This window comes from Citrus clementina, unplaced genomic scaffold (genome assembly GCF_000493195.1).
Source record: "Citrus clementina cultivar Clemenules unplaced genomic scaffold, Citrus_clementina_v1.0 scaffold_4, whole genome shotgun sequence".
Classification (NCBI taxonomy): domain Eukaryota; kingdom Viridiplantae; phylum Streptophyta; class Magnoliopsida; order Sapindales; family Rutaceae; genus Citrus; species Citrus x clementina.
The window spans coordinates 1,845,633-1,859,974 of record NW_006262274.1 but is presented as its reverse complement, the minus strand read 5'-3'; the positions used below and the strand labels follow the sequence as shown (position 1 = coordinate 1,859,974).

Genomic DNA, 14,342 nt, shown 5'->3' with positions numbered 1-14,342 from the left:
TATGTTTAGTGTAGTTTCTAACTATTGCATTTTGTTTTTCTTCCAGTGAATAAGTTTCAAGCCCTTTTTTGGCCACCATGAATATGATGTATTAACAAAGGAGAAGCAACCTTGGGTTCTTCCGTGGACTGTTGATATGTTAGGCCTCTTGAAGAACTACCACATTTACGTCATTACTGGCTTCGTATCATCACTCAAGGACAGAAGAGGAACTGCCAGAAAAGAAAATTTATCAAGTGATATCTCATATAGTCAAGTCCGTTTCCCCACAATATCTAGATTATTGGCCGGGTTATGTTACTTAGGGCTTAGCTGTTGAATCATAGGTTCTGCAAGTATAAAGGGGAATTTTTCTTTTGACTACCGCATGCAGAATGAGTGTCCCATATGGCAACAAGTTACTACCTTGTCTTGCTTCTACTTATTGCTGCTAGTGCATCTCTTCCAGCCAACTGCAATCTCTCTAAGCACCACTACAGATCCTCATGCCCAGAAGCATTATCTATTGTTCAGGCAGGAGTTAAAGCTGCTGTTAAAAATGAAACCCGAACTGCGGCATCTTTACTCAGACTGCATTTCTACGATTGCTTTGTTAACGCATGCAACTTCAAGTCTTTACATACATGCAGCCATTTGTTTGTGTTCGCTTTAGGTATTTTTAACTAAATATATTTGATTTTGATGATGATGACCAGGGCTGTGATGGATCGCTAATGTTGGATGACACAGCCAGCTTCATCAGTGAGAAACCGCAGTTCCTATCCATAATTCAAGTGGAGGGTTCAATGCGGTTGATGATATTAAAGCTAAAATGGAAAAAGAGCATGCCCAGGTGTGGTGTCCTGGGCAGATATTCTCGCAATTGCTACTCGCGACTCAGTTGTTGATGTGAGCGCCAAATATTCCCTAGATGAAAAGCTGGTTGTTTCACCCTCATATGCTTCAATTTCTTGGCAATTGCAGTTAGGGGGTCCTTCATGGAAAGTTAGATTGGAAAGAAGAGATTCTACAACAGTAAGCAGGACAGCTGCAAACACTTCAATCCGTCGACCCACTTCTAATTTAAGTGCTCTCATATCAAACTTCATGGGGTCTCTCATTGAAGCACATGGTAGCTCTTGCTGGTAATTCAGCATTATTCAACTAATTGACAAAAGGATATGAAGAATCAATCTGCCTCTACCATAATTAAAAAAGCTTATTTCCGATGGCAGGGGCACACACGATAGGCCTGGCAAGATGCACAACATTTCGAGAACACATTTACAATGGTTGGAATATTGGCATCTCCTTCACCGAATCATTGCGGCAAATATGCCCAGCAAGCGGAAATGGCAGTGCTCTAGCAAGCATCTACCTTCAACCTGTTTTGATAATTTATACTACAAGAATCTGTTGAATGAAAAGAGTCCTTCATTCAGGTCAAGAGTTATTTAATGGTAATTCTGCCAATTCTCTGGTGAAAAGATATGCTGATGACATCTCAGTGTTTGTCAAGGACTTTCCCAGAGCCACGATCAAGATGGGCAACATCAGTCCTCTTACCGGAAGTGCTGGACAGATCAGGATCAATTGCAGAAAGGTCAATTGAAAAATAATCCGCATTATGCCATACTGTATTACCTTATATGATTATCTCTCATATCATTCCGAATTGGAAAAATAATAATAATAATAATAATAATAATGTGAGTATATAAACAATGTATTACTAATCATGTTTGAGAATCTGTAGCAGATCTTCTGTAATAGTCTAATCACAATGAAATCTCTTTGAAATTAAACGAATGCAGGACATAAAATGTTTTCTCAACTGAAAAACCTTTATCTCAAATACTATCAGAAATTTTAACCACCCTTGTACAATAGACTTCGAACAAAAAGATTATAATGCACTCACATTGATACAAGCGGTTAACAAGGTGACTACACCATGAAATATAACTAGGCTAACTATACAGTTAATTTTTCGAGTTAAAGAGTATATGAACTGCCTCAGTCTAAATGATGTTATGTTTCATCTCTATTCCAACTGATCAACTGATTCGACCACCTCCTCTTCCAGTTTAAATTCATCAACTGCTGCATAGTAAGCATTCTGCTCCTCAATGAATTCTTTTGGCAGGGCATGGATGGCATGTTCATCATATTTCTTCTTCTGCAATAACATTATAGGTAGATTATGGTTTCAGCGGAATGACTACTAATATAGCACCTATACATTTAAACTGATTAATTTTCATATGACAGACCAGGGAGCTTAAGACACAAAACATACTATAATATGTCAGAATTGAAAATGAAACAGCTACATATGAATAAAAAAATGAAAATGAAACAACTATAATTTCAGAACAAAGATGATACTTTCATCAACGATATCCAACCCTCTTAAAACAAACTTACTTCATTCCTTTTTGAGGCAATATAATTAATTTCATCAAATAAGTAGTAACAGACACTTTACTTATTAAGCAGGCAGTATTCCATTTAAATCAAAACATGTACAAAAATAAACATATAAATAATTTCAGCTAAAACATAAACTACACTATTCATTATCAGAAAGCAACAGGTAAGCTGTTATGCCACAGCAGTGATTACTCTTAAGGAGCATAAGAGTGCAGACCTTTTCATGGTGCGTTTTACATGACTTGTTTTGAAGAGTATCTCCATCTTCCTTGTTTTTGTCCCTATAACAATAATCAAGCTATTAGACTCTACCAGTAAACATCTCTACATTCTATTGCATGCTCAAATATCACAACATAACCACCAATCCCATGATTTCCTGCTCTTTTTTAAACCCAAAATCATATTGATCTTCTCATTTCATTGTTTTGCAGAGAGAGGTTATAGACATAAGGCGAAATTAAATTCAAATGCTAAAAGGAAAAATAAAAAGCGAAAAAAACTTTCACAATTCATACCTGGCACCAGCAGTCTTGATAGTAGCTGCAAGAGAGCCAGCCACAGGCATGGATACTTCCTTGCCTTTACTCTTCCTTTTAGCAGCAGTACTTCTTCTACTATAAACAGAAGAAGGCTCCATAACTTCATGCTTATCACCGGTACCTAAACTCCGTACACAACACATACATGTTGGCACTCAGAACACAAATAATTTAACATAAACCACAAAATGAATAGAAAGGAAAAATACTCATAACGAGAATCGTAACTTAAACTTGATATTATCATTGTCTTTGAACTCCATCATCATTAAATAAACTATTGAGAAACCCTTCAAATAATTTAAGGTTGTCCACAGAGCATACTCATGAATTCAAAGAATACGAATAATTTCGACAAGTATAGAACAAACCCATCTATAGAATCAATAGTTCAAGCTCAAAATTGACATCAATTTCAATTTCACCAAATCACAACCTCATTCAAATTCACGAACCCTAGAACACCCAAATCCAAACACACCCACAAAACCCAAAGAAATTACCAGAAACCCTCGAAGATTTAGCTGGCCTCGAAGCAACAGAAACAGAGCTACCGTTTGCAGAGGCAACTTCGCCAGTATTCTCACCGGCGGCATTGGCCGTGGAACCAGGCTGGGAGTCGGAGTTAATTACGGATTTGCCATTGGTGTCGTTGAGTGAATTTTTTAAAGCAGAAGCGAGAAAGGGTTTCTTAATTGAAGGAGGCGTTGTAGTGTTGGTGCAATCTGAGAGTGGCTTTCTCTTTCTTTTGGCTTCCATTTTTGTTGTCGATATATTTGTTCTTGTTCGTTTACAATTATTATTAACAAATACCCGACTTTGCTCGTGCGTCGTATCGAGGAAGCCATATGGGTTTGGCGGGAAAATCTGGTACTTCGTGGAGAGATCTAGATTTTACAAAGCATTTGGGCCTAGATTTTTATTTGGGCTTCTAAAGTCCACTAAGTTTTAAGTCCGGCCCGAGTATTTTGTATAGATAATGCTATTTCCGAAAGTCAGGTCAGAAAAACCAACCGGAATGGTTCGGTTTGGTTCGGTTCTAACAAAAATCAAGCTGAATTGAACAGTACCATCCATTAAAGGATATGCCACCACATTGGGACTTTGTTATCTTATTTGTGGCAATGAATCCACTTTTAGACACCTAAATTTTACAAAGTGGTAATTGACTTCACATCCTTAAATATTTACCACAAACATCAATTAAGACTATTTATTTATTGATTATATAAACATACATTGTTAAGTGTCTCTTAACTTTTTCTTGAGCTACTTTCATTTGCTAGTCCATCAAATAGTGAGCCTAAGTTGTTGGTGCAAATTTTGTCTCGACTTATGATATGGAAATTTTGACTGAGGACAACCCCCTTAGTACTTGGGTTCCTCTTTGTTAGATTTTATGATGGTGAGTTCATTCTTTGGGCTGATCTTTATGAGCCTTTATATATGCTCTTCTGAGTCCACTTTCTTAGGCAATCAGAAGGTCATTCTCTTGTAACACTCTACAAACACAAGAAAATGATCAGAGGGTCGGCTTTGTCGGCGTAAACCCTCCGACAGTCAAGTTAGTCACCGGACTTTTGGAAATATAAATTTAGAAAAAGAAAGATTAGAGGGAGAAAGTTAGCATTTTTTCCTTTTGAGTCTCTTTTTTTGTCTTACCTTTTAATGAGAATGAAAGACATATTTATCGACCAAACTGATTTGACTTGGGTCTTAGTTATTTTGATAACAAATGTCATTGTTCTTGTGACATTTAGCAACACTTGTCCTCTCGTGCCCATGTGGATTGACACATGGATATACAAACTTGTCTACAGATTAGAGGAAGGAACGTTTTATCCTTAAGTTATGTTTACTAAGATCTTGGGATCATAAGAGCCTTCAAACTTAGGAGGTTTGTCCTAGGATAAGAGCCTTGAACCTCAGCACGTTTTGGACTTTAAATCCTTACCACCTAGTTGATTTATCCTAGGTGATTTGTCTTAGGATATGAATCTAGAACCTTGGCTCTTTTTGGGCTTTGAAACCTTGTTACTTAGGAGGATCATTCTAGGTGATTTGTCCACCACTTCGTGGGCTTAATTGGGAGGAAATTTATTAGATGGGCCTTATTGAGATTAAATTTATTTAGCCCTTATTAGACTTATTTGATTTTCGATCCAACATAAGCATTAGTTATTAAAAAAAAAAATTATTTGTACACTATCTTTGATAACGTTTTATTTATAGAGTAAATTAAATTGAAAATAGAATAAATAACTTGGAGATCGTTGTAGCATAAACGGGACCTGTAGCTAGCTTTTGCTTTAGAACATTGACTAATTTCCTGACAATTAGCTGAATTCTTAAGAAAAAAAAACATAAACAGTTCAATTAGCTGAATTTAAAAGATTAAACTTGGAAATGAGTAAACTTCACGTATCCCCATCAAATAATCAATGGTTCCCATGGTTTTGTCGGCAGCATTTAATTTAATTTAATTAGTTAACTTCACAAAATTTGTGCTAATCATCCACGTGCAAAAACATAGATTCCAATGTTTGGTCCACTTGTCTAAAAAACACTCATGTTTCGGATTAACGTGATACTTCTTTCCAGTTAATTAACATTATTTTGAACTAAGTAAAAAAAAAAAAAGTATGGGACATTAATTTTTATCTCCATTTTGGCCTTAAAACGTAATCTGCTAATTGTTATTAATTATTAATCAACAGTTATCCGAATGATTAAACTCATGCCCATTCGGCATAATAATTTAACAATGTAATTTAATTAGACGACACCAACACTGTTTAGCCATAATTTTAAATTTTTAACAATCTATTGTAACTAGGCACCAGGCAGAGTTGTCAATCATCGTAATCTTGAAAATAAATATAATTAATTTAATAGAAATGTTAACTAAACCATCTAGATTTCTGAACATTATGTGGCTCCCGGAATACAACATCCTGGAGAAAAAGGCCCAGTGGATTGCAATAACTGGCATGTGGGCACACGTTATTCCGCAAAAGCAGAGTCTCTGAAACGTGCAGCAGCACCGTAACAAAATGAGAATTCAAAACCAGGTTAGTGGAGCCTCAAGTTTAAGGCCAAATCCTGTGTCCCAAGAAAAAAGTGAAAGCCAAATCCAGGGGCTCCAAAAAGCTAAAAGCACTTATCTCAACGTCACTTTAATTACTCTCTTCATGTCTATAAATACCAAACCTAATTGGCTTTGCTTTCCACTCTCACTCAAAAGTTTTTTTTGTTCAAGTTCTCAAGAAAGATTTACAACAAGAAGAAGAAATGGAGGCCATTCAATCCTGGGTTTCTGACCACAAGCTCACTAGCATTGGTAAGCTGTAACGTCACTCATATATTTTAATTACTGCCAATTAACTGATGATTAAGATTAGTTAATATGAGTGTATATATATGTTAATTTTACAGGAGCAGTATGGGCATCAGCAATTGGGGCATCATTGGCTTACACAAAAACCAGAACTCCTCTTAAGCCGAGCCTCAGGCTCATACATGCCAGGATGCATGCACAAGCTATAACATTGGTAGTGCTTTCTGGTGCAGCTGCTTATCACTATTATGAGAAGAGTGGCAGCTACAAACAAGAAAAGAATGCTAGCTAATTTATTAATCCTGCCAAAAAAAAAGATTGTACCCTGGATATCAATTTCGCATTGCCACCTTTTGCTTCATGTTATTGGCTGAGGTTTAACAATTTAGTAGCTATAGTATTGATAATGATGATAAATATTGTAGTAGTGATATGATATCATAATGCAATCATGATTTTCTCTGCAGAACCTCTTAGAACAGGGACAATTTTCCATTTCCTCTCAATATTTATAACTTTTATTATTAATTACCCTATACAATTTTCATAATATTCGGTTTCTCCATTAATGTTAAATTTTCAAATTGTTTTGTAGTTGAGATGAGTTTTAATTTGAAAAATTTCACCTCTAAGAGGCTAAGTAAGTATTATTAAAACATTAAAAAAAAAATAAGGAGATTGTTAGTTTTTCTTCTACTAAAATTAATATATACTTTTACCTTTTATTGTTTTTATAATTTTGAAACAAAAATTGAAAGAAAAAGATGGATAAATAGGTCATTGATTAATAATTTATCTTGAGGATAAAAAATATATATTTATTATAAGACAAATGCTTACATAATGACAAAAAGTTAAAAAATTATTATTAATTTTTTATTCATACTAAATTTTAAAAATTAAATTTAAACAACTACTTATCACATACTCTAAGATATTCCCCGATGTTACTATAAGCTACTAAATTTTCATTTATATGATTTATTTAATTTATAATAAATATAAATAAGATTATATTTAACAATAAGGATAATAATAAGATAAAATTATGTCATGAAAGAGGTTATTGGTTATTATTAAAAAAATGAAAAGAGTAGATATTATATATTAATTTTAATAAGGGAAAACTAACAATTCCTCTAAAAAAAATTAGTGGTAAAATCTAAAACTATTAGTAGAACTAGAAACTGACGATATCCCTAAAAAGCAATGGATATGTCAACCATTAAGCGATAGCACAAAAGACATTTTATTTTTACAGAGCTTTGTTGTTGGACTACCAAACCTGGAAAATCTTACTAATACATATACGCATGCTCCTTTAACAAACCCAAAGATTGATGACACATTTTCAACATGATAAGCCACAATGCGACAGGCCACTCTGGAGCTTAAGACACTATTATTAATCATAATTTCATATTATGAAGCAAGAAGGGTATTATGATTAACTTATTATTTAATTCGTGTCAAGAAAGTGGTTGTAACATTCGGACGTGCTTGCCTTGAACATCTTTGCTGTTCAGCGGTTGGAAAGTCCTTTTCTCGTTCCTAACTTTTTGATTCCTCTCAAAACAAGTGCTTTTCTAATAAGCTGCTTCTTTAAACCTTACTCAAAAAGACATGCCCACCAATCACCAACTTCCCACCTTCCTTCCCACTCACATCCTGCTCATGCCCCTACCCCCCAAAAAAAAAAAAAATTAGGAGCGACGTGAAGGCTGGCTTGGTCATTTCAGTCAAAATAAAATAAGCCTATTTACAATTTACGTGCATATGCAATCATGAAAGTTCCCTTTATCAAATTATTAAACAACTGATCATAGAATAAGATACAACAATGCCTAAGTATAACCAATTAAGGAAAAATTTTGATCACTATATATTGAGTTCCATCACAATAAATAATTTATCCTTTCCCTTCTTCAACTTCGTCTTCATCTTTCAGAACAGCTCAGGTAACACCGGCCGCGGTAACGAGAGGCAGAATATGGATTGCTCAATTTGCAACTCAATGCCATTTTTGCTGAGGCCGCCGAGGAACACGATATGTGGGGCTTGCTATGAGGGAGCTAAAAGCATAATAACGTTGATGAACAAGCTTGAAGGTGACAAAGGAACCGACAACATCGATACTAAAGCCAACAATTCTCTTGTTTCTCCAACAAATTCTTGTAAGGCAAGCTCCATTTTATTTCTTGTTCTTTCTAATTTTTTGTATTGCCATTTATGTTAGCTGAACTTTCTAGTGCTTGATGATTCAGAAATTTCTAGTTCTCTAGCTTGATGATGGTCCTGATAATAATTGTAATACTAATAGCCATCCGATGTTTATTTGTTTCTAAGTAGCCCCACTTCTATTTAGCTCAATAATCAAGATGTTTCTAAATCTACCGTCACATGTTTTAAAGCGACCTTGGTAATGCAACCATACCCACAGTCGCCGTGGGCTAAAACCATTATGAGGTCTTATTAATTACACCCCGAGTTTATTTATTTATTTATTATTATTATTATTATTATTATTATTATTATTATTATTATTATTATTTAAAACTATGGAAATAACGACTTAAAATCGCTCCTAATTTAAAGAGGAGTCTATGATTGACCAAATTCTTATGAGTGGGACTATTGGCACCCCTCTAAACACTTCTTAAAACTCTTTTAATTATTTTACAATTTTAATCTCTATTAAAATTACATAAAAGAACAATTTCTAAGTAAACCTCACTCAAAAGTCAAATATTTTTTTTATTTTATAAATAAAAAATATTGTCTTTTTCTTTAATTTTCGGGTGAGGAATTTATCACCGATGGTTACAATAAAGAGAATAAAAATTCATTATCTTTTTTTTTAAATGGAAGAGATCTGATTGTTGAAATGAGTTTTAATAATGAAAAATAAAAAATAGAGTTTACACAATAAATTTTACTTAAGGGTATTTTTGTCATTGATGGAGGTGTTAAAAGAATTTTATAATTTTTTAAAACTATTTTAATAGTTACTTAAGAAAATGGGTGTTAAAAGAAATTTAGTGGGGTGCCAATAGTCCCACTCAATTCTTATTTATTGAGAACAGAAAAGACACAAGGACAAAAGCCAAAGCCCTAGGCTTTTCAACTATTCAAGAACAAACATGCCTCCTGAAAGAATGGTGATTGAAGCGGCCAATCGATTTTATATCGTTTTAATTTTTCCGTGGAATTATCTCGATGCTGTATCATGTGATTGCATATATCTTTGTGTCTGCACGCTAAGGTTTTGCGATTTAATGAATTTTTTTATGAGTTTATACGGCAAGTTAGTTTATTCATTATAATTGAATATTGATACGTGTTGATTCTTTTGTTAGTACCGTCATCAGCTTGGAGACTTACCAAAGTGGTTGAGTGGTCTGAATGACCAAAGAGTCGAGATGAATAAGAAAATTGCCTTCCTCAGTGGATTTGGTGCTGCATTCAGAGAACGAATTCACACTGATATACAGCTCGTGCCCGGCGATAATGGGCTTCCCTTGGCGACACACAGAGCCTTACTCGTAAGTATCTTTATTTACATTATTTATTCATATATACCAAAATAATCAAGTAAGTAATTCTGCACACCATTGATGAGTAGCTGAACACATGACACAAATTTGTAACTTAAAAAGCGATGAATTTGTTGGTTATGACAATATGGCCTGTCATATCGTGAGTAACATTGAGCATCAATCAAATTATAAGTCTTCTTTGTGTATATACGAATTTTTGAAGTAAAAGTCTACATTTTGGGTTAAGTCTGTATTTGCTAAAATAGTATTATTGTTATGTGTTGTATAGGCTGCAAGATCAGAAATATTTAAGAACATGCTGGAATCAGAAGATGGGTGCAAGGCTCCTCCAAGTGAGACTATTAAACTCGCCGAGTTGAAACATGAAGAGCTTGAGTCTCTTTTAGATTTTCTCTACACTGGGAGCTTGCCTAGGGAGAAGATGGAGAAGCATGTTTACTCATTATTTCTAGCAGCAGATAAGTATGCAATCCAGTACTTGCAGGAGTTTTGCGAGCGTCATATGCTGCTTTATTTGAACTCATCAACTGCTCTTGATGTGCTAGAAATCTCAGATGTTTGTTCAAATAAAACGTTGAAGGATGCTGCACTGAACTTCATTGTCAAAAATATGGAGGAGATAGCCTTCTCCAGTAAATTTGAAGTCTTTGCACCCAAGAATCAGCATTTGTATGTGCAGATCACTAGGGCATTTTTTATGGATATCAAAAGCAAAAGAGTTACTGGAGTTTGATAAGAATATTATAGAGTCAATCAATTGTGTTAGAATTAAGGATTTGTGTAAAGCTATGCGTTGATCAATGAAATAAATAATTTCTTTTGTCTTGTTAACAAATACATTTATAATTGTCTCCTTGTAGATATGAAAGTGATTAGTATAATGAAATATTGTGTATGAAGTCCAGAAGTGATACAGACAGGAAATTCCTTGGTTTCACCTTTAATAAACACATTAGTTAATAAACAATTCAATCAATAAGTAGTTTATTGCAATTAACATTAAAAAGGTATTTTAGTGGGCATAAATATTGCCTTTTAATCTATTGTGGCAACGTCCCATGTTTCCTGGAATTGCTTCCCAACTTCAGTAATTATAAAAGTTCAGCTAATAATCTTCATAATATTTTATCTTCTGATTGTTTTAAGGGAAATTATCACTGCACCACTTCTTTTTTGCTTTATATTCATTCAACCACCAAAAACTTCTAACATGTTCTCTGCACCACCTTTTTTTTTTTTAATTTGTATCAACTAGCTACTTTTTAACTAACACCGTTAAATAATTTAAATGAAATGATAATTTTACCCTTAGATAAATTAAAAGACCATTTTATTTTACAAAAACTTTAAAAAATAAGAAAATTATAATTATAAAAATACCCCTAAATTTAATAAAAAATAAATCCCAAACAAAAGTACTCAGCTGATTTTTATTTAATTTAGATTTTGCAAATTTTAATAATTATTTTTATTAAAAAATTATAATTTTGCAAATTTTTAATAAAAATGACTGAGTTTATTTATTAAAAATTATAATTTCGCAAAATTTTATTAAAATAACTGAATTTATTTATTAAAAAATAAATCCCAAAATTTTAATGATTTAGGGGATTTTTATTAAATCCCAAAATTTTGTAATTATTTTTATAATTATAATTTTTATTTAGAGTTTTATTAAAAATAAAAATTCTAATTTTGGGATTTATTTTTTATTCAAGGTAGGGGTATTTTTATAATTATAATTTTCTTACTTTTCAAAGTTTTTTGTAAAATAAAATGGTCTTTTAATTTATTTATGGGTAAAATTATCATTTCATTTAAATTATTTAACGGCGTTAGTTAAAAAGTGGTTAGTTGATACAAAAAAATTTTTTAAAAAAAGGTGGTGTAGAGAACATGTTAGAATTTTTTAGTGGTTGGATGAATATAAGGCAAAAAAGAGGTGGTGCAGTGATAATTTCCCTTGATTTAAATCAAAGAGAAAACAATAAGTTAATTTTTTCATACTGTTCATACGTCACTAGATTCATAATTGACGTTGAGATTAATTAGCCGTAAGATCAATGATAAAGACGACTTGGCTGAAAAAAAAAAAAAATGAACTGTTCAAGTTACAACTACATTCACTGGGGCACTAGAAATATTCTTTTCACGTTCTCTTCATATATATATATTTTTTCACATAACTCTCCTATGACATAGGAACACCAAATTTGCTGAAGAAGAAGAGATGCTTCGAAATCAAAAAATGATATATCACGGCACCAATCAACCCCATCTCACCCCCTCCAAGCTAAATTTTATGGGCAAGTTTGTAACTAATTTAAAATTTGAAGCAAGTTTATTATTAGTTCAGCTTTTATTTACTTTTGTTTGGTGTTGAAATGGGCTCTCTACTATTACTCTTTTTAATCTCAATAATCAAGGATGATCTTAAGTTTCATTAATTAATTACCCTATAACCCCAAATGGACCCTAATAATACTACAACTACTACAAAATTAGTTAACCATGTATATGGATTTAGAATTAATTTCAAATAGTTTGCACAGCCATAATCAAATTGTGTTTGTCGCTCGAAGAAGTGACAATGATATATGACATTATATAGTAAGTATATATCTTATGATTCATACTCATGCATGGAAGCAAAAATGGGTCACAAGCGTACCTTATGATTTTTCACCCCTCCATCTTTTTCTTGGGCAAACATAGGGGTTGTTATAAGTACTTTCTGATACTTCATTTGATTTGAATTTGAGAACTTCAACCCACTTTTTTAATTAACACAAGAGCAATTCCTTTTGGTAATTAACAACATTGCCAACATTCACAAGGCTACAATGTACACCAAAAGAAATTATTAAGTGGCAAACTATATTTATAACAAAAGGAATTTGATTACACTTGTTCATTACTCTCACTCCAGTTCCTAATAACCTGCAACAAAGCTTGTTTCACCACATGTGCATCAATGGTCTCACCTTGTTCTTCATTCTGAAAAATGTAAAAACATTTTAATTTTAAATTAGTCAATGATAGATAAAACATCAAATATGTCATCACTGATATGCACTCTCTTACTTCTCCTCCAATTGCTTGTAAACTGAATGTGTCCGTACAAGAAACCCTAGCTTCCAGCACATTAAGCGCCAGCTCCTCAAAGGTTTCAAGTATTGATACAAGCAGGCCTGGACAACTCTTCTTTGAAAATACGTTTATCATAAATCCCTTTTCTAGGGTTTTTACGGTCACTTGCTGTAAAAATATTGACAAAATCACTTTCATTAACACAACTTTTGCCAGATAAAATTTGCAATCTGAGAAAAATTAAGAATTGAGCTCACAATGGGCAATGCATTCGGGTCGCTCGAAGTTTGACCATTTTCTATGTCTCGATTCAATCTTTCTACTTTCTGTTTTAGCTCTTCAATGTAATTTGAAGCGTCCACTATGATTGATGTTTTGCTCAGCTGCCAGTACAACAAATTGAATAAGTAACATAATCAAATTCGATATTATTTAGAACCCAAAAATTGTACCTTTACAATCTCTCTCTGTTTTTCTAACCAACGTCGTAGACATATATTTATTTATAGTAATTAAACAAATACTCAACAAGCAAAAAGAACTGATAATATATATATATTTTTAAGTTAGAGTACTGAAGTGATAATAGAAAATTTTCTTTTCAACAAAAAAGACTTGTCTATCTCTAATTCTATGAGCACTTTTGGTATTAAGTAGTACTGATTGTCAAATTCAATCTCATCTTGAAGAATTCAAGAATAAAGTTCACGAAGAACAAATCGGAAAAGGAACGGCCAGTAAGTAACTAAGGATTTGCAATCGCGACACAGAAATGGTCAGCGAAGAAATAATAAAGAGAAGAAGAAAAATTTTATTCAATTGAGTACGTGTGTATATAAATATTCTATAGGGTAATGAATATTAAGAAGAGACTAAGCCAATAAAGTAAAGGCTTCAGAGAAGGACAGGGAATTTACGGCATGAGAGTTAGTAATTGAACGAAGAAGTTGCAGCTTCTCATGCAGTGCTGCTGCTTTCTTGTGCTCCCTAGAAACCATGGTGGTTAGTTTATGTGTATGTGTACGTAATTTGCTCAGCTTTCTCTCTACCTCTATCAACACAGCAAGCTCTGATGAGGCTGTTGTTTATAGAGGGGATATGAGCTCTCAAATCTATATGATCCTCCTGTTTGCTTCGCACATGACTGCCTCAGTTTCTCCACAACGAATAAATAATATACATTGTTCATATCTAAACTTACAAGATTGCCCTTCAGGTTTATTTCTTTATGAAATTGCATGGAATTTGGTGGCAGTAAACAGTAATTAATGATAACAGCACGAGAAAATTACTAACATCCTCCCTCTTGTTTGGCGCAAAATTATCCATTTTTCCTCTCGTGTTTAAAACTCACCAGAACTCTCTTAATGTTTAAAATACTAACTGTAATTTTTTTTCTTCAAA

The 14,342-nt window shown here is 33.2% G+C and overlaps 3 protein-coding genes and 1 pseudogene across 4 annotated transcripts; 2 read left to right on the top strand and 2 right to left on the bottom strand.

The window, feature by feature from the left end:
- Positions 1-386: 386 nt before the first annotated feature.
- On the top strand, positions 387-1,591 carry LOC112098832 (annotated as a pseudogene).
- A 237-nt stretch (positions 1,592-1,828) lies between these two features.
- LOC18044120 lies at positions 1,829-3,756 on the bottom strand. Its single transcript, XM_006435798.2, has 4 exons — positions 3,458-3,756; positions 2,931-3,075; positions 2,630-2,693; positions 1,829-2,158 (listed from the first exon to the last, which is right to left on the bottom strand). The coding sequence occupies exons 1-4, from the start codon at positions 3,711-3,713 to the stop codon at positions 2,024-2,026; spliced, it is 600 nt and encodes a 199-aa protein (XP_006435861.2). The 5' UTR covers positions 3,714-3,756; the 3' UTR covers positions 1,829-2,023.
- A 4,301-nt stretch (positions 3,757-8,057) lies between these two features.
- On the top strand, positions 8,058-10,628 carry LOC18044118 (BTB/POZ domain-containing protein At3g56230). 2 transcript variants are annotated; one of them, XM_024185869.1, is made up of 4 exons: positions 8,058-8,470; positions 9,660-9,833; positions 10,117-10,310; positions 10,403-10,459. In XM_024185869.1, the coding sequence occupies exons 1-4, from the start codon at positions 8,132-8,134 to the stop codon at positions 10,416-10,418; spliced, it is 723 nt and encodes a 240-aa protein (XP_024041637.1). In that variant the 5' UTR covers positions 8,058-8,131; the 3' UTR covers positions 10,419-10,459. The 2 variants fall into 2 exon arrangements, with proteins under 2 accessions (XP_024041637.1, XP_024041636.1); XM_024185868.1 differs by having other exon boundaries at positions 10,117-10,628.
- Positions 10,629-12,718: 2,090 nt separating this feature from the next.
- LOC18045144 lies at positions 12,719-14,066 on the bottom strand. Its single transcript, XM_006435795.2, has 4 exons — positions 13,856-14,066; positions 13,196-13,321; positions 12,933-13,106; positions 12,719-12,845 (listed from the first exon to the last, which is right to left on the bottom strand). Exons 1-4 carry the CDS (start codon positions 13,934-13,936, stop codon positions 12,750-12,752), a joined length of 477 nt encoding a protein of 158 aa, XP_006435858.1. The 5' UTR covers positions 13,937-14,066; the 3' UTR covers positions 12,719-12,749.
- Positions 14,067-14,342: the final 276 nt, after the last annotated feature.

Coding starts and splice junctions, on each gene's coding strand:
- LOC18045144 (XM_006435795.2), bottom strand. CDS start 13,936: ATGGTTTCTAGGGAGCACAAGAAAGCAGCAGCACTGCATGAGAAGCTG. Junction 13,322..13,855: donor CAATTACTAACTCTCATGCC/GTAAATTCCCTG, acceptor TTGTACTGGCAG/CTGAGCAAAACATCAATCAT. Junction 12,846..12,932: donor TACAAGCAATTGGAGGAGAA/GTAAGAGAGTGC, acceptor TACATTTTTCAG/AATGAAGAACAAGGTGAGAC.
- LOC18044118 (XM_024185868.1), top strand. CDS start 8,132: ATGCCTAAGTATAACCAATTAAGGAAAAATTTTGATCACTATATATTG. Junction 8,471..9,659: donor CTCCAACAAATTCTTGTAAG/GCAAGCTCCATT, acceptor TACCGTCATCAG/CTTGGAGACTTACCAAAGTG. Junction 9,834..10,116: donor CGACACACAGAGCCTTACTC/GTAAGTATCTTT, acceptor TGTGTTGTATAG/GCTGCAAGATCAGAAATATT.
- LOC18044120 (XM_006435798.2), bottom strand. CDS start 3,713: ATGGAAGCCAAAAGAAAGAGAAAGCCACTCTCAGATTGCACCAACACT. Junction 3,076..3,457: donor TAAATCTTCGAGGGTTTCTG/GTAATTTCTTTG, acceptor TACGGAGTTTAG/GTACCGGTGATAAGCATGAA. Junction 2,694..2,930: donor ATCAAGACTGCTGGTGCCAG/GTATGAATTGTG, acceptor TTATTGTTATAG/GGACAAAAACAAGGAAGATG.